The sequence below is a fragment of the Rhineura floridana genome, chromosome 5, assembly GCF_030035675.1.
Source record: "Rhineura floridana isolate rRhiFlo1 chromosome 5, rRhiFlo1.hap2, whole genome shotgun sequence".
NCBI classification, from domain to species: domain Eukaryota; kingdom Metazoa; phylum Chordata; class Lepidosauria; order Squamata; family Rhineuridae; genus Rhineura; species Rhineura floridana.
In genome coordinates, this window is record NC_084484.1 from 138235006 (window position 1) to 138253984 (window position 18979).

General features: G+C 41.9%; 1 protein-coding gene across 1 annotated transcript in view; it reads right to left on the bottom strand.

The window, feature by feature from the left end:
- The window catches only part of ZPLD1 (zona pellucida like domain containing 1), a 41373-nt gene extending 26407 nt beyond the window's left edge, over window positions 1-14966 (bottom strand). Inside the window, exons 1-2 of the mRNA XM_061629539.1 lie at window positions 14861-14966; window positions 2309-2529 (exon numbers count right to left, since the gene is read on the bottom strand). Coding sequence (XP_061485523.1) covers window positions 2309-2529; window positions 14861-14966 — 327 coding nt within the window. The remainder of the gene's footprint in view (window positions 1-2308; window positions 2530-14860) is intronic.
- Window positions 14967-18979: the final 4013 nt, after the last annotated feature.

An 18979-nucleotide genomic window follows, 5' to 3' on the forward strand; every position in this document is an offset into this window, starting at 1 on the left:
TGACTCAGCATGCATAGTGATATCAGAAGACTGACAGATGTGCAGCCCCACCCACCTGTCAAAGAAGCCCACAGGGGTGGGGAACATAAGTAAAACCATCTTACCCCTTATATACCCAGTCTATCACTGTGTTCTGCAGGTGAGGGCCTTCTGCAGATACCATCTTATCAGGAGGTCCGTTCCGCAAAACATAGGAAGCAGACCTTTAGTGTTGTGGCACCTACCCTTTGGAATTCTCTCCCCTTAAATATTAGACAGGTGCCATCTCTGTCATCTTTTTGGCACCTACTGAAGAACTTCCTCTTTCAACAAGCCTTTTAAGTAGAGACCTTGTCCTAGTTTGTGTCTGTTCTGGAATTGCTTTTTAAGATGTTTTTAAAGATTTTTTAAAAAGTTGTTTTTAAGATGTTTTATTTTAAAAAATTAATATATTTTGTTTTTGAGATGTGTTAAGATGTTTTTAGTGTTTTGTTCTTTGCCACCCTGTGATTCTTCTGGGAGGAAGGGCGGGATAGAAGTAATCATCATCATCCAACCTACCAGCTAGATGCAGTTCCCCACCTGTTTTAAGGTAAAGGGAGGCTTCTTCAGACCTGCCTCATCAAGGCTATGAGACTAGAAGGAATAGGACCAGGCCTGTGTGTCTCATCCACACAAAGGTATGAGGTCTAAGCAGGGTGCCAGGAGGCAGTCCTTTCTCAGCACAATGTACCGACTATGAAGCAACATGGGCAGAGAGAAGGCTAACCATAATTTATATCCTGAGGCACTTGCACAAGAAGGTAAGGAAAGATGGATGAGAGCTCACTTTGCTAGGGTACCTGCACTGCAGGTCTGGTTATATTCAGTTTTAGTCATTCCATATCAATAGAAAAGCAAATTAAGTTGTTGCTTAATTGATACCCAATATTCCTGATTCTTGCCTCTTCATTTTGGAGTTATGGGTACAATACCAAAAATTAATTTCATAAATTTATACTGGCCAATGTATTGCTGAACACGTAAGACCATAGAACAGGGAACACACTGAGTCTAGCACTTTCAAGATAACAATGACTGAGTACAGCATAGCATCTAGATGAATTGGGTACTTTTGGTATCTTTGCTGAATACCTTAAACAAGGATAAGCTTCTAGCACTCATGGTGTAGGTGCATCTAGATGTTACTGGAGACAGGAGACTGAAAGCAGCAGTCTTATACTTCTTCCTCTTACTCCTCCTCTCTCCCTGGTAACATGTACCAAACAAAATGGATGATGTGGTGCTATCACACTCCAACTTTCCTCCCTGCTCCATTTCTTTGGATGTTAGTTGTGGGGATGGGAAAATCCAGTAGAGTGTTATATTGCGTGTTTTGTCTTTTTACATGACACCAAGAGAGAAGAGATGAGGGGCTGTTCTTCCAACAGAAGCTACACGTTTCCCACAATGTCCAGTTCCACTGTCAGAAATAACAAGGACAGTACAAATGTTCCCATTATCACAGAAGATTACAGCAACTGTGCTGACACATTTATGAACTGATTCTAAACATATTATTCAGGAGCAACTGCAACAGTAGGACTTAACTTACTGGTAACCATGTTTAAGATTGTAGCACTAATGTTAAGCTACAGTCTATCAACATCCATAATGATGAATTATTCATTCTTAATCTTTAGACCTCTTTATTTGCGAGTTTCACTTGGGCAGTATGTCCTGTTTCACACTTTTTTAAAAAAAACAGTGAAATGTAAGCAGATATGATGAAACTGTCAAGTTTTGTTTCTCTCTGTTTCTAATTTTTCCAGTCTTAATTGCCACATTTCTGCATCAGTTTGCACTTTTTTAAAAAATAAAAAACCCTAACTCAGCATGTTCATGCATTCCTCTTCTAATATACACGTTTAATGCACATTTTTGCAAGCAATTTTCCCCAACAGAAAGCATTTTTGTATGTTGTTTTTACTAATTCACAAAATTTGGTGTGAATTTTGAAGGATTGCTGTGCTTCAGTCTGCATCCTGTTTTGGGAAGTGGGAATTAGGCACATTCACATTAAATGCAAACTGAGCTGAATTTCTTTATCATCTCTGTGTGTAACCTCCAAACAAGGACAGGAAGGGCCATAACTCAGTGGGAGAGTATCTGCTTTACATATAGAATGTATATGTAACCCCCAGCATCTCCAGGTAGGGTTGGCAGGACTCTTGCCTGAAACCCCAGGAAAGCCTCTGCCAGTCAGTGTAGACAATACTGAGCTAGATGGACCAATTGTCTTGACTCGATATAAGGCAGCTTCTGATATTCCTGTGTTCCTACATCTTACCATTAAAGCATTTCCACAGGACTCCAAAGTGCTAAGATTGATGACGAAAATTACCACTGCTGGAAATGTGTTGTTGTTTATAAACCCCCTACAATGGGAGTCCTCGTATTTCCCATTTAATGCCAAATCAGTTTCAGAATAACCAGAAAAAAGGACAGTGCAAAAATTAATCTTCATAGTAATTGCCTGTACTCCACAGTAGACACTGATATCTTGTTCTGCTGAAATGAAAAGAGAAGGGGAACACATTGAAGAGATTGCAGTTATTTATGTATTTATAAAATGTCTGGGATGTAATGCTAAACTAATAACTAATATGCCTTCAAGTCGATTACGACTTATGTGCCTTCAAGTCGATTACGACTTATGGCGACCCTATGAATCAGTGACCTCCAAGAGCATCTGTCATGGACCACCCTGTTCAGATCTTGTTAGTTCAGGTCTGTGGTTTCCTTTATATATAGGCAATCTAAAAACAAAGCAAATTATATTGAAACAAACAGACCTCCTTCGACAGAGAGTTCCACAAGGTGGGTACTACTACAGAAGAGGTTGTGCTCTGCACCAGTGATGTAAATTTTGAAGTGTTCATCATGACACCCCCAAGAAGAATCTACAAATGCAGGCAGCTGTGTTGATCCACATATATATGTACACACATACTCTAAAAAGCAATAACACACAGCATAATGCATAATTTATTAGGATCAGCCAACAGTCATAGAACAGATGTTTACAGAATAAATTTAACATGTAAAACACATTGAGCTTTAACGAAAAGGTCTTCAGTCGGCTGAAACTGGCTTGTAGAAATGCAAACCATCCTGCAAAGAAATATTGCCATCTGAAAAGCTAGCTTGAAGTAGGAACCCATTAAAGAAAGGAAAGCCTCTGCTTTATGGTTTTCCTCATTCTATGACTTCCTCTATGCCAATCTGTCACAAACAATAGGAAGCCTCCTTATCATCACACTCATTGACAAGAACAAGGACAGTCCACCAATTCATCTTGTGCCAATCGCAGCCCTGACGCTGTGTCTGCAGAGCTCCTCCTTTCAGGAGCCAGAAGCGATGCTCAGCATTAGGAAGGCTGCTCCACCTGGCTGGCCGCTACTGCCTGGTGCTCCAGCAGATGACATAATTGCTCCTGCTCTGAAAAAAATCCGAAAGCTATACTCTCCTGTGTTCTGTATCCAGTACACCACTACTCTGCACTCTGACTGCAGGACTGTAGAATTCAAAGCAGAGCCTCATCAGTTAACTTAATATATTCACACACACACAATGCCTAGCATCACACACAATACCTAGCATGCCTTGTGACTTTGCTTTCCCATTTTTGTATGTCCTTAATTTATGGACAGGAACAAGAGACTCGACTCTACCTTTTTTCCTCAGAGTACAAGCATGGTCAGCACCCAAAAGTATCCAAAAGGCGAGTAGCAAGTCCAGGGGTGTAGTCATCCAGGGGCTCGGGGGGGGTCTTACTCCTTACTTTTTTGGGAGCAGGGTCCCAGCAGGGTTCCTATGTCTCCAGCATCCTATGAGCCAATTAGCATGAAAGGAGAGTCTGTTAGCCACTGAGAAGAGTCTTCTGACATGCTTCCTTATTCTTTCCTGCTGATTGGAGCCAATCAGAGTGAAAGGAGATGAGTCAGCCATACTGATTGGCTCCTAGGGATGTCTGGTTTTGTGGGAGAAGGCATTAACATGGATCTCATTCTCAACCCAGCAGCAAAAGAAAAAATGGGGAGGGGTCTGGCTGTGACTATCATGAAGGGACCGTGCACTTCTGAATTTGCCACTACACTACGCATAGCAACAAATCGTATCGCACATATTTTGCAGATCATATTCCGTTCCAAGATCTATGCTAAGTAGCAAACGGTTAACACAGGATAGCATGAACAAAATATGTTAGTTATAGAAAAATCATAATGAAATAGCCTACTTCACTAAATAGCACATTTAAAGCTTTTGAACAATCCAAAATGATGATCTACTGTAAAAATGCTGAGAGAAACCATAATGTGGCCTTTACACAAAAATTAGCCTCTGAAAATAATATTTCATGGAGGAATGCATTTTGCTCACTGTTATTCTCACATAATGTAGGATGCAGATGAGCAAGCATTTTGAGCACCCAATTCACGTGGCTCTGGAAGCATTCACAGTAGTTGTTAATAGCAATTTAGAATTCCAGTCAGCACAATGAAACAAGCTGTAGGTTATGAAAAGCTCTCTGATAACATCATGTTAGTAACACAACAATAATATAAGGACACTATTAGGAACTATTAGAAAATACAGTATAACCAAAAAAAATCAGCAAAACCCATGAAAAGATTATAGTTATCCATGGCGCCTCCATATTAATTCATCCTTATCATGTTTTATTGGGAATGAGCCCCATTCATTATAGCTGTACTTACTTCGTAGAAGTGCACTTAGCACTGCATCCTTAGAATTATTTAGCTCAAATCAAAAAGAGAACACATTTACAAGCACCAGCAGCCTCTCTTATGTGTTGCTGATGCAGATGCACATTTGAATGCATATCCTCAGCTCTGCTACTAGGCAGAGTGAGGTGAGTACCTTGTGTGGCAAATACTGGGATGCAGGGAGGGCCAGCAAGGCTAAGCTCACTCATAGCTGTGCAGAGGTTCTGGCTTGCTAGGTGGCTCCTCCATCCATCCAGTGATTTGTCTGCTCTGTAATTCAGCTTTGTTGCAGATATCTTTTGGTAAAAGTTAACCAGTTATGACCCCATTTCAGTCCAATGATATGCATCCTGTCGCTTATGCCAGGTGTGGATACAAACATCAGGAGGGCTCACACAGAGGATGTGTTCTCTACATGATAGCTGGAGTGTCACACTCTGCCTATATTTCCACCTTGTTTGGAATTATGCTAGTATTTTCCAAACTGTTCCAAACATTCTGTTGGTTGCGCACAAAATTAAAAGTTCAATCAGTCCGCATACAGATTGTGCTTCACATGCACATCAAAGCTTCTGACTTTGATTCATTGAACAAATGCTATAATGCTGCACTGCACCTTGCTTTAGGAAGTCCTGTGAGTTTCAGAACAATTTATCATGCAGTGCAGGTGGCTTCTGTTAAACAGGAGAAATATCAAAATCTTGCCATGCATGAGGAGCTACCTTTCCAGTTCTCTGGATTGCCACTATAGTTTGCACATGAACATGCTTAATGGATACCAAAAGTTTGATCTTGTTTTTACTATGATTCTCAAATATCTATTTTCACTAAAGTATTGTCTCAAATGAACAATGGAAGTGTCACTGGTGAGTAAGATGGTTGAAAGAGGTAATATAGATACATCCTGGATATATTTATGATGGCAGTTGCAAACAGGATATATCATAATCAAGAGCTAGCCACTGTAATGTTAGAACAATGTTCAGCCTCCGTAAGATGGAGTAAATATTGTTGATCATAGTGGAGCCTTTGTCAATTCTCTACACATTGTAATTATTCTTGGTGCTCGACTGCATGGATCATTAATTTAAATAACAAGGAAGTTATTAGATCTTTTTAATGATTTAGTACTCTTAAAGTGCCAGAAAAGTGTTAGCTATTGCCACTAGGATGTCAGGATGAATTGCTGTGCTACATTTCCATCAACATGGGGAGATGAGAATGCCTAAGTAAATGTACTGCTCCTTCTTCATATTGCAAGGAATGGCAATTGTCTCTAGATCATCTTCATAATGGGTTTCTGTGGGAGGCAATATCAATCCAAGAATCCATTCTTACAATAACCTAGGGGGAGGGATGATAACTCAGTGGCACAGTACATATTTTTCATTTCCTGGCACCTCCTGTTAAAACAATTAGGTAGCTTAGAAAAACCTATGCCTAAGACCTTGGAGTGGGACTGCCAGTCAAAGTAGGCAGTACTGACTAGTCTGATGAATGATCTGGCTTAAACATCATATGACCCAGCATCATATATAACTGCACAGACATAACCCAGTGAAATGAACAGAAATATCACCAACAATGAACTGATATACAGGATGAAATCATACATTAGCCCTGTGGAGATATTTGATCTATGTACATATGGTAGTGAGTGTCAAGACTGTACTCCCAGGCCTGCCCTTAACTGCCATGAATCCATGGTTTCATCTGCGCAGAAGTTCAGACACGAACACCTCAAAGTAGATGTTGCATCCCTATTTCTTGTTTCAGCAGGGACCAGAATGCATGGATTAGTGCCTATGCATGGGGTGTAGGTGAAAAGGTTTCTGTGCAGATGACTGGTTCTCAAATGCATGGAAGTCAGGGGCAGGACCAGCAGGCACAACCCCACACGTACACCTCTATATGCATGAACACAGGGCTATGCAGTTGAAATGATCATTCTCATAGGATGAGCAATAGGCAGAGCTTGGAAAAGTTACTTTTTTGAACTACAACTCCCATCAGCCCAATCCAGTGGCCATGTTGGCTTGGGCTGATGGGAGTTGTAGTTCAAAAAAGTAACTTTTCCAAGCTCTGGCAATAGGTAACCATTGCCAAAATTATTATATAAATCAGGAGTGGCTAATGTGTTGTCCTCCAGATGTTGTTGGACTTCACCTCCCAGCATCCCTGACCATTGGCCATACTGACTGAGGCTGATGGGAGTTGTAGTCCAACAACTTCTGCAGGAACCCACACTGGCCACCCCTGTGTTAAGTCTACGAATAGAACTCATACAGCTGATAGCGTGCAGAATGTATGTGTAGTAGGGAAACTGGGTTGCTGCAGAGGTATGTATATAGCTCAAGTATTTACCAAAAGGCTCAGATAAGAGGATCACCAAATATTTATTCATTTATTTTATTTAAAATATTTCTATCCTGCCCTTCTACCCTACAATAGGGCACTGAGGGCGGCTCACAATAAAATAATACACAATAAAATCACAAAAACATTAAAACAGATAAAAGTACATAAAATACAACTAAGAGATATAGGGGAGTGATATTAGAAGGGGCTAAAGAGGTAAAAAACTAAAATGGAGGGGAAATAGAATCATATATATACAGAACAGAAATAAATATCATATGACCAGCTTCCAACCACCCCAAATCAGCTGCTGCTCTTTTAATCTTTGCTTTGAGTTTTAATACTTTGCTACCTCTTTGTCCATTGCTGCTGTTTATTTGTTTTATTTGCTATTTTGTTGTTGTTTTTAATTTGTAAACCATCTTGAAAATCTCTTTGAATGAGGCAGGGTATAAATTATCAGTGGTATCCAGTGTCCCTGCTCTGTTAGCTCAAGGATTTACATTTGGGCAACTGAACTCCCCCCCTCCCTCCACCCTCACCCCTGCATGTGTCCAAATGTGCTCTAGAGGTTTGGGGTTTAGGGGGCAGACAAGGGGAGGACACGGAGAAAGAACCATTGCGCATGCATAACTCCTTGCACTAATGGAATGAAAGACTTAGTGTTACTTTGGATACAAGCCCATACATTAAATAAATAATATTTTAAGGTGTTGGACTATGACCTGGGAGACCAGGGTTCAAATCCCCACACAGCCATGAAGCTCACTGGGTGACCTTGGGCCACACTGCCTCTCAGCCTCAGAGGAAGGCAATGGTAACCCCCCTTTGAATACCGCTTACCATGAAAACCCTATTCATAGGGTCGCCATAAGTCGGAATCGACTTGAAGGCAGTCCATTTCAATTTTCCATATGACTAAAAAATAGAAAACAAGGCAGGAACAGGATATAGTGTGTTTCCATCCTACACTTTGTGGGAATTCTTTCATGAGACCATTTTTATCACATGAATATTGAGTGGAAATCATTTCATAGTGACACATGGCAAGTGGGGCTCTATTCTACAGGGGCCTGGCTCTTGTGAGCGTCATCCAGGCTGAGCAATGAAGCTGCAGTTGCCTCTGATGGTTTGTCAGTTTGACATGAGAGCAGAGTGGGCTTCCCTTTTTCTGCCTGAAATGAGAGGCCGGGTTTGACACAAAGGGGTTTCAGAGTATGGTGTCAGCAATGGGAAGAGTTATAGAGTGAAGGCAGAATTTCAATCCCACCTTCTTTTCATCATGAAGCTCAAGGCAGCATATATGAAGTACACAGGTAGTCTCTTATCCAAGCACTGGAAGATCCAGACCTGCTTAGCTTCACCAGGGTGGCTGCTCTATGTGCCCTTATATCAGGAGAAGGGGACCTTTGGACTTCCAGATATTGCTGAGCTTCAACTCCCATTAGCCCCAGCAAACATGGTCAATGGCCAGGGATTATGGGAGCTATAGTTCAGCTACATCTGGAGGGCCAAAGGTTCCCCACACCTGTCTGAGACCATGTAAAACTTCACAGATCAAAAAAACTATAACCAGCCCAAACATTGGCTTCTGCTCTTTACATATACAGAAATAGCCCAAGTTAATTACTATAGTTTTTTATTTACCTGATCATAGAGAAGGGACATGCAAAAGGTCCAAAATTCAATTATCAGCATCTCTAGGTAGGGCTGGTAGAGATCCCTGTCTGAAACCTTGGAGAGCCACTGCCAATCAGTGTAGATAGTACTGAGCTAGATGAACCAATGGTCTGATTCTGTATAAGGCAGCTTCCTATGTTCATTAGAATCCAAAGATTATAGCATTATGGAAAACATAATCCATAAGTGTTTGGAAATCTCCAAGCATACAGTATGCATCACTATTGCTAATTTGATGATAAAAATTTAATCACCAGTATTATTGTCCTTTTAATTGAATCAATAAAGTTGTAGAAGCATGATTTCCCTATATTTGTTGTGATGCATTAAATCACTAGCAGGAACACTAGGTAAAGTCTAGAACCAGTATTATTTTTACACTCTTTGCTGCATACTCCAAAATGGTGGCAAACAAATTGCTGAGCACTTTGTAGGGTTGGCAATTACTATAACCACTTGTTCACTTTGAAATAAAATCTGGAATTATCTATAGGCAATAAACACCTCTTTTGGCAGATAGTTTCCTAAACGGTAGCTATAGCTAATAAAAAAGCATGAAGAAATAGATGTATACTTCTGAAAACGTACGAGAATAACTCACAATGTTGTGATCTTAGTAGAAAATGTGCCCTTAAAATTGGCATAACTTTATTGCTCAAGTTTCCTAATCATAGAGCTGATTTCAGGGTAACTTATTTCTGTGGAAAGGGTCACCAATGTGGTACCCTCCAGGTATTTTGGATTGCTATTCCCATCAGCCCAGCTAACATGGCCAATAGTCATAGACAATGTGAGTTGTAGTTTACAACATTAAGAGGGCACCGCACTGGTTATCCCAGAAATAGAATTCCTTTTAGTTCACCCCAAAAGCAACTTTAAAAGTGTCTAGCACAAATGTCTCTGGACCTATTTGTCTGCAATTTGGCAGGTTTCTTACCCAGTGACACCTGTCTAATGAGCAATTTTCAGACTAATTGTCCACATTAGGGGATATTAAGTGGTCCCTTTTTTACCACCCCCAAACTGTAATTGCTACCCTTGCAGGAAAACCTCTCCTGAAATTTAGCAGGCTTCAGACTCTCAAAAGATGCAAACTTGCCTGCAAATGTAATCCAGTTCTGTCTCCTCAAAAAAGTTATAGATGTTTCTTTTTAACAAAAAAAAATCAAACTTTAAAACTGCCCAGCCCCAAAGCCCCTAGACCTATTTGCCTGTAATTTAGAAGGCTTGATCCTTTCTGGAGAAGCTAATAGGCCTTCAAATTTCACCCAAAGATTTAAAAGTTATCAATATTTTTAAAATTCCAAACAGTGAATTGATGAGCCGGGGGGGGGGGAGTGGGAGGCACAGACATACGTCAAGCCAAATTGGGCAGCCTATGAAGCACCTCAAACTGAGATGGGCTGTTTTGTGAAGGACTGAAGAAAAGAGGTCTGAACCAATGCCCTATCTCCAGTTGCCATCCACATAACCACAATGGCAGGGCCTGCAATGATGACTTGCATGAATGGATAGGTTCTTATGGGAGAAGATGGTCCTTCAGATGCCCTATTCCTGTGCAATTCAAAGGTAAACCAGCACTTTAAATTGTGCTTAGAAACACAATTTATCAGTAACCATCATAGATATTTTCATACAAGTTAAAAATGATAATTTCTGTCTGATAGCAACCTTGATGATGTATTCTGGAGCAGTTGGAGTTTCTGAATACCTTTCCAAGGGATCCCCAAGTACAATTCATTACGCTAGTAATATTCCAGGAGCATGGATTATCATGGCAAGATCAGCCTCATCCAGGCAAGACTCCAACTGGTACACCAACTATAGCTGCCACCTGTGGTCTGCTTTGACTCATAGAGCTCAACAGAAGCCAACATGGTTCTGCCTAAGAGACCTGAACATACTTAATCTGTAACCAGGTCCCGTGCTTTGTTTTATAAAAACAAAAAGCATTAGGAACTGACTATTATACAGATAAAGGGAAGGAGAGAGGGAGGTACTCCTGTTTATACATTTGTTTCATATGTAATTATAAGGAGCCAAGCATACTAAAGACATCAAACAGAGCAGCAGATGTTTTAGATATGTAGGTGACAATAAAGATGTACAGTCATCTAAAAATGGTTTGGACTTCCTGGTAAGCACTAGTACTTGCACCAGTGGAAGCTGGTGGCTCCGGTCAGTGGAGAAATGCATCTGCTCTGGGTCTTAGCCCAAACTTTCAAGGAGCGCTCCAAGGGGCTTTTCAGCACTTTGGGCAGCTCCTTGAACATTCAGACTAAAACTCAAGAGCGGATTTACTGCCCATTGACATCAGATCCACCAGCCTCCACAGACTTGCTCTAAAGCAGAAGTGGAGAGATCTCAGGCCTGGCATCTCTATCCAGGTCTCTCCCCAAGCAACACTCCTCACTGGCCCTGCTCTGTGGCCTCCTTGAGCATTTTTGCCTGGCTGGAACATGTCTCTGGAACTATGACAATGTCTCTTGCTTGCTTGGCTGGAGAGAAGGTTGTGGATAGAAGCCTCTGAATTGTGTGTAGCTGGAATGTAGTCTACTGTATAAAGGCAACACTAATCCCTTTCAGTCCATCCACTTTTGTGCCTTTGGCTCCAGGAAGCTTTAGGGAGCAATTGTATAATATCACTGCATTCCACAACAGTGAGATGCTATTCTCTGTATTTCAGTCTAGAAAAATGAAACGTGAGTGGCTGGCAATATGGTAGCTTCCTTTATTTGAGATAGGGAGAAAAGAACTGTCATAACCCCTGAATCTAGCACTGATCTTGGACACAGAGTTAGAGGCTACAGGGGCACCTCATGGGGAGATGGGTCAGGTGTAGTGCTCAGAACTGACTGCTGAACATAGGGAGACCATTGCACCTGAGCCTCTACAGGAACCTTCCAGGCCACCAGGGCCTGTAGTGCCAGAGTCCAGACCCTCACAGGGATCTTCCCTTGAGCCTGAAGAACCAGATGCCTCCCACTTCACATCACCATTCAGGAGGTACAGGAAACACACCAGGAGGGAGGCTACAGAATGGAGGAAGAGTGCTTGTCTTTAAGTCAGAGGGTTTACCCTTTAAGGCTCTGACGTTCTCTCAAGAGGAAGGAGCCTGGAGGAAGTAGTCTGGTGATAGAGGCTTAAGAGGCCACAGTCTGCTCCCAGCCTTTGTTGGAGACAGTTGCCCACTTGGAGCTGTCAGTGGTCCAGCAACTTTTGCCTTGCCACTTTCTCCATGGGATCTGGCATTGGACCAGAACAAAGCAAGAAGAACTGAGAAAATGGGGAGGATGAGACATTACTTGCCATTGCACCTTTTGTACTCATTGCAAAGGCAAAGATGATAGTCAACATGGTCTTGCAGACCATATATATAACCTGGGGTCCTGTATTTACATCATGGTTTGCCCAAGAACTCATTGGGTAGTCTTGGGTAAATCTTTGTCTTTCATCTTTCACTCTCTCCCCCCCCCCCATCTTTCAGAAGAATTGTGAACTATCTCAGAAAGCTCTGGAAGGGCTGTAACAAGATAAAAATCCTGGTGATTAAAATGATTATTTATGCTTGCAGAGTTAGAAAAGTGATTTTTAGGTTTTGGAATGAGTGCGCCTCCTCAGTCAATTTGCTCCTTCCTCACTGACTGACACAGCCAGCATCTCCATAAAAAAATGCCTTGGTAACAGTATAGGAGGGGTTACTTGTGCAGTGTGTTCTCTGTTTCACCACAGCCACACTCTGGAAACTAGGCTACATGAAGGACAATATACTGTTTCATTTCAAGCTTTTTGGTACAAGAAGGTTCCCACAACGCAGCCAAAGTGAGTTAAAAAATGTTCACACTTCTTACCCTTTATGAGATTAGAGTTATTTTGCTTGTACTACATTGTGAAATGTTTTTGTTTTGTTTTTACAAAAGGACAATTTTAAGTTCTATGTAACGTGTCCCAACTGAGAGACCATAAAAGAGTGGTATATTTATTTTCCCCAAATCAAGGAATTCTCAGTTATTCAAATTGCAGTATTCAGAATCACTATGCACTTTGCTCCTGCAGTTATCTTTCCCTAAAAATATTATCTAGAAATAACTGAATATATATAGTAGTTTAAACAATTTCACTTAATTATGAGAATAATGATACAATCAAATAGTCCATCTACATGAGGACACTGATAAAAGTTCAGTTCTGGAGGCATTAAGAACAGGCCTGTACAACTTGTGAACCACCAAGCTGAATTCAACCCATCAATCATGTTTTTGCAGCTCCAGGCTAGGTTGGCAGAGTGGCTCACAAATTGTGCAGTCTAGGAAGGATATATTTGTATGGGACTTCAATATAGGGTTACCAGGTCCATGGCCTGAGACTGATCCTGTATCTTTAGGAGAAGAGAAAATCACCCAAGTGCAGGTGTTCTTGCAACTCTGTAATGGGAAAAACCACAATGTGGAATTCTCCCTTCCCCCTGCACAACTTTTAAAGATACAGAAGACCTCTTGTTTGCCAGGCCCGGTCTCCAAGAGGTCTTCTGTATCTTTAAAAGTTGTGGAGGGGGAAGGGAGAATTCCACCTTGTGGTTTTTCCCATTACAGAGTTGCAAGAACACCTGCACTTGGCTGACTTGACAGTAAGGGCAGTTCGGCAATGGAACCGACTGCCTAGGGAGGTGGTGGGATCCCCTTCACTGGATGTCTTCAAGCAGAGGCTGGACAGCTATCTGCGGGAGATGCTGTAGCTGTGGATTTTCTGCTGTGAGCAGGGGGTTGGACTCGATGGCCTACAAGGCCCCTTCCAACTCTATGATTCTATCACTTTCTCTTCTCCTAAAGATACAGGATCAGTCTCAGGCCAAGAACCTGGCAACCCTACTTCAATACCATATTCCTGGCCCTCTCAAACACTCCAAGCTTTATAATATTATGAGGGTCATGCATAAAATATTGTTAACATAAATTTCATGTATTTATTATGGGGGGAGGAATCATCTTGAGGGACGCTGGTGGGAGTGGAGCCAGCTTAGGCAGAGCTGGTGGAAGAGGCAGCCACATCCAGAACACCTTCAGGATCCTCTGGGAGGGGAGGACACTGGCTGCGCTGGCAGGGCACGGCAGAAGAAAACAAAATACATGTTTCCTTCCACCACCACCTCTTTTCCTAGCATATCAGCCGCCTGGACAGAGAGCTGCAGGAGGGTGCCGAATGGGACCATGAGGTAGCATAAATCCCCCCCTTGATCCCTACCCCAACACCCCCAAGTGCCCCTTTTTCAGGCCTTAAGGTAGTTTCCACCACTCCCCTTACACCAGGCTAGACTTCTCCAGAGGATCTCTGGCTGAGCCAGGAGAAGGGACTTACGCTGGCGTAGCCCGGCTGAGCTGGGACCCAGCTGACTCAATCAGAGATCCACCTTATCCAACTTCCCTCAGCCTGGCATAAATAGCAGTTGGATTGTGCCCTATGTCATTATGGTCAAAGTAGAATGACACCATTCAGGCACTGAGAAATTATGTGAAAGGTGTGGTGTGTGTGTGTTTGTTTGAATAAATAGCTAGCATGGGGGACTAAATCCAGGTTGGGATTCTGATGGAGGTGGCACTTCAATACCCCCTTCTGCTACAATTCTAATCCAGATCAGGGAGGGGACCTATCTGGTATTTACTCCTTTTTAAAAAAGTCTTTCATGCAAGTGTGAATTGCTTGAATGGTGCTATATCTTGTTTTGCCCTAAGATCTTCCTATATTACTAGAAAGAAAGAAAACCATTAAAAATATTGCCAATAATAATCATGTGCATTTTTTACTAAGTAAACAATCAGAACAAATATTGAACTAATGGAGTAAATCCAGCCTTAGCATAACAGGATAAAATTATATTGTTATTATTGGTAGCTGCACCTGCATATAGCAGGTCCTATGCTACTTCAGAGAAATTTCACTCACCATTAATCAGTTAATGAGAAGTTTGTTCCACATGCTTCATTTACTTTAAAGCTTTGTAGACTTTACAAATTAAGCATCCCTTGAAAACAAGATAACAAAGGACTTATAATTAATATGTTTCAATTAACACTTACCAGGAAACCTGCTGTGTAGGTTGGCATCACAGTTGTAGCCATTGAATTGTCCAGTCACTGAGAGCAACTTTACAGTCAGCAGGAGCAGCAACCATACTTGTTCCATTGCAAAACCTAGTAAAACATTAGGCAATTATTCTGTGTTCCCATTTATTGCACTAGAGATGCTTACAATCATCAGATGAGATCTGAAATCACAAGAATCCACAGCAAAGTTGACCATCTTGGCCTGATTTTTAAGCAACAAGTCTATGAATTAAATAATGGCTGACAAGCAAATGCTTGCCAGGAGAAAACCAACATCTTAGCATAGAATGTCCCTGCTTGTGCTTACACCCTGTGCCTAAATGAGACGGCATTATTTTCATGCCTCGTGTATTCAGTTCATAATGTGCTCTGTGCTCTGGCAGTGCTGTGAATTCAATTTTTTCCAGTCTTCTCTGCTGGGTTTTTATGCTCAAACTATACATCACAGTGGTCACATCCACACCATACACTGAAAGCACATTTAACATACATTTAAAGCACATGGCTTCCCTCAAAGAATCCTGGGAACTGTGGTTTGCTACAATTCCCAGCACCCTTAACAAACTGCAGCTCCCAAATCTGCCTTTCATGGATGGTCCCATGTTGTTTTTCCAGTCTAATAAACATGTACAGGATTGCTCTGTGCTTTATCCTTTTTTTGTATTGTGTGCACAGTATTCAGGCAGGATTCTCTTCAATGCCATCCAGAATAGATTACTGACATTCATAACTTCTAATATCATAAGAACATAGCAAGCTGCATTATATTGACTCAGACTACCGGTCCATTGATCAGCATTGTCTATGCTGACTGACAGTAGCTCTCCAGGGTTTCAGGCAACAGCTTCCCCCAGTCCTGACAAATGCCAGGGATTGAACCTGAAAGCTTTTGCATCCAAAGCATGTGCCCTTCTGGGGCCTTTTGTGTGAAAAGCATATGCTCTACTTGCCAGTGTTTGACTGACTATTATGAAAATGGCTGACATTATGTAGTTTGTTGTTGTCCACATTAAAGTCTTTGGAATTTAGGGAGCTCTTTCTTTTGTGACATTTATTTCATTTTTAAGCAGCACCTCACGAATTTCAAGATTCTCCAGCTGCAAAAGGTGAAACTGCTGCTGCCACCATTTCTTGTATATTTATGTCTGCTGCATAAACGGGGTCGTCACGTTCATCACTGACAAGCTCTTCAGTTCTGTGATGTTGTTTATTTAATGATCAAATACTGTAATATCAGAACAAATCTGTAATGATGGAGTTTTACCGGTCAAAGTGATCATTCATACAGCTTTTTACAATCTGATAAGAGCTGTTGAACCAGCGATAAAACAACATTTGGGATGAGTAAGTTTGTGCCAGCACCCATTACTCTTCCTTCACTGAAGAATCTCCAGATTATTCCATTGTTTCCACTGTTGATTCCAATTCCGATTTTGATATCTATATAGATATAGATATGTATTAATGTCTTAATAGAATTATGTATCCTGCTTTGGAAACATATCAAAACTCATGTATGAAACAAGAATAAATATTTATTTCTATTTCTACTATAATCGCATTATGGGACCCACAGGGTACCATCTTGTCCCTGATGCTGTTTAACATCTATATGAAGCCCTTGGGAGTAGTAATCAGTAGATCTGGGGTGAGGTGTCAGCAATTCGCTGATGGTACCCAGCTTTATTTCTCTGTAATTTCTGAATCGGGAGAGGCCATGCAAGCCGCAGTCTGGACTCGGCGGTGGGCTGGATGAGGGCCAATAAATTGAGTCTGAATCCTAGCAAGGTGGAGGCGCTGTAGGTTGGTGGTTCCTGAGTTCAAATAATTGGTCAGTTGCCTGCTTTGGATGGGGCCATACTTCCTCTGAAAGAGCAGGTTCATAGTCTGGGGGTGCTCCTGGATCCATCTTTGTTGCTAGGAGCCCAGGTGACCTCAGTGGGTAGGAATTCTTTTTACCACCTTGAGCTGGTAAGACAGCTCCAGCCACTCTTGTCTATGCACCGGTAACCTGCAGGTTGGATTACTTTAAAGTGCTCTATGTGGGGCTACCCTTGAGGTTCGTCCACAGGTTGCAGCTGACGCAAAATGCAGCAGCGCGACTGCTCACTGGGGCAGTGGCACCTACCCTTTCGAATTCCCTCCCCTTAAATATTAGATAGGTGCCATCTCTGTTATCTTTTTGGCACCTACTGAACAACTTCCTCTTTCAACAAGCCTTGTAAGTAGAGACCTTATCCCAGTCTGCATAGTTGGAATTGCTTTTTAAGATGTTTGTAAATCTTTTTGAAAAAGATGTTTTTAAAGATGTTTTGTTTTCATGTTTTTTAAAGATTTATTTATTTTAATATATTTTAATGTCTGTTTTTATGCTATTTTAGAGTGTTTTAGTGTTTTTGTTTGCCGCCCTGGACTCCTACTGGGAGGAAGGGTGGGATATAATATTAATATGTTACTAACATACATAGGAGTTACTATTATTAATATAATAGCATTCCTATTACATTAATAAAAAGTTTTCATTCTGAGAGCATTATACAGCCATGAGAGTAGTTGTATGCTATAGTCACCATGGATTTCCCGCAATGTTAAATTGAAAATTCCCTCCATGCCAATCTGATCCTTCCCATAAGCTCATTTCAAGACAAAACCATACAAAACATATAGTCTTGAACTCAGACACACTTGCTTAAGAACCCTCTAAATGTTCATGGTGATACACAAAATAGTCTGAGACAATCGAGAGTTCAAAGTGTAAAGAGAGAGAGAGAGAGAAACCAGAGCCCTTTTGGACTTTTTTCTCTCAGAGTTCTCATAATCTGTTGAAATTAACTACAAATCAGCCATGTTCACAGAGTACCTGTAATCCTATTACTGGCCTTGCCCCATATTCTGACCTTCATCTTCTGCAGTTTAAAAGTTTAAAAAATGCCTGGCTGATTTTTAATTAATTTAATAAATTTTGCATTGAACTGAATGATAATGTCAGGTATAGTCAGTAAGAACAAACTGTCAGTGTTCTAAATCACAGTTGCTAGGCTTGCCTAATCAGGGGGCAATCACACCAGACTTTGATTTCACTTCAGACAGTCATAGCTTCCCCCAAAGAATCCTGGGAAGTGTAGTTTATTAAGGGTGCTGAGAGGAGACTCCTATTCCACTGACAGAGGTCAAGTGGCCAGAGTGGTTTAACAGTCAGCTGCTCTGATTGAAGCTCTGTGAGGGGAAGAGTGCATCTCCTAGCAACTGTCAGCACCCTTTACTAACAACAGTCCCAGGATCACAATATTTTCCTTTTGGAAAGGAAAGGGGCTTCCTCTCTGCCCGGGACCCACACACTTAATTGCCTCCCCCTCCTCTCCCCCTTCTTCCTTCTCCCTCCCCTTCCTGCCCTCCTCCTCCTCCCCCCCTCCCCCACGTCAGTTTCACCTACCCTAAGCATGATTGCACAAACATAAATCCCACTGAACTCAAAAAGCATGCAAATGATCAAAGCTGTCCTCTCCTCCTCTTCCCTCCTATCCCCTCCCTCTTGCCTCCTCTCTCCCCCTTTCTTCACCCCTCCCTTCCCTTCCACCAATCCCCTTCCAATCTCCTCCTTCCCCCTCCTCCTCCTTCCCCTCCCCTATGCCTTCCCTCCTCGTCCTCCCCCATGGTTAGTTTTACCTATCCTAGGACTACGACCTGAAAGAGCAGGGTTCAAATCCCCACACAGCCATGAAGTCCATTGGGTGATCTTGGGCCAGTAACTGCCTCTCAGCCTCAGAGAAAGGCCATGGTAAGCCACCTCTGAATATCGCTTACCATGAAAACCCTATTCATAGGGTCCCCATAAGACAGAATCAACTTGAAGGCAGTCCATTTCATATTCAAGGATGATTGCACAGGAGTAAATCCCATTGAACTCAATAAGCGTGCAAATGATCAAACCTGCCCTCCCCTCCTCCTCCCTCCCATCACCTCCCTTTTGCCCCTTCCCTCTGCCTTTCTTCACCCCTCACCACTCCCATTGCAATCCCCTCCTTTCCCATCCCACTCCTACTACTCCCCTCTCCCCTTCTTCCTTCCCTCTAGTCTCCTCTCCACTTCCTG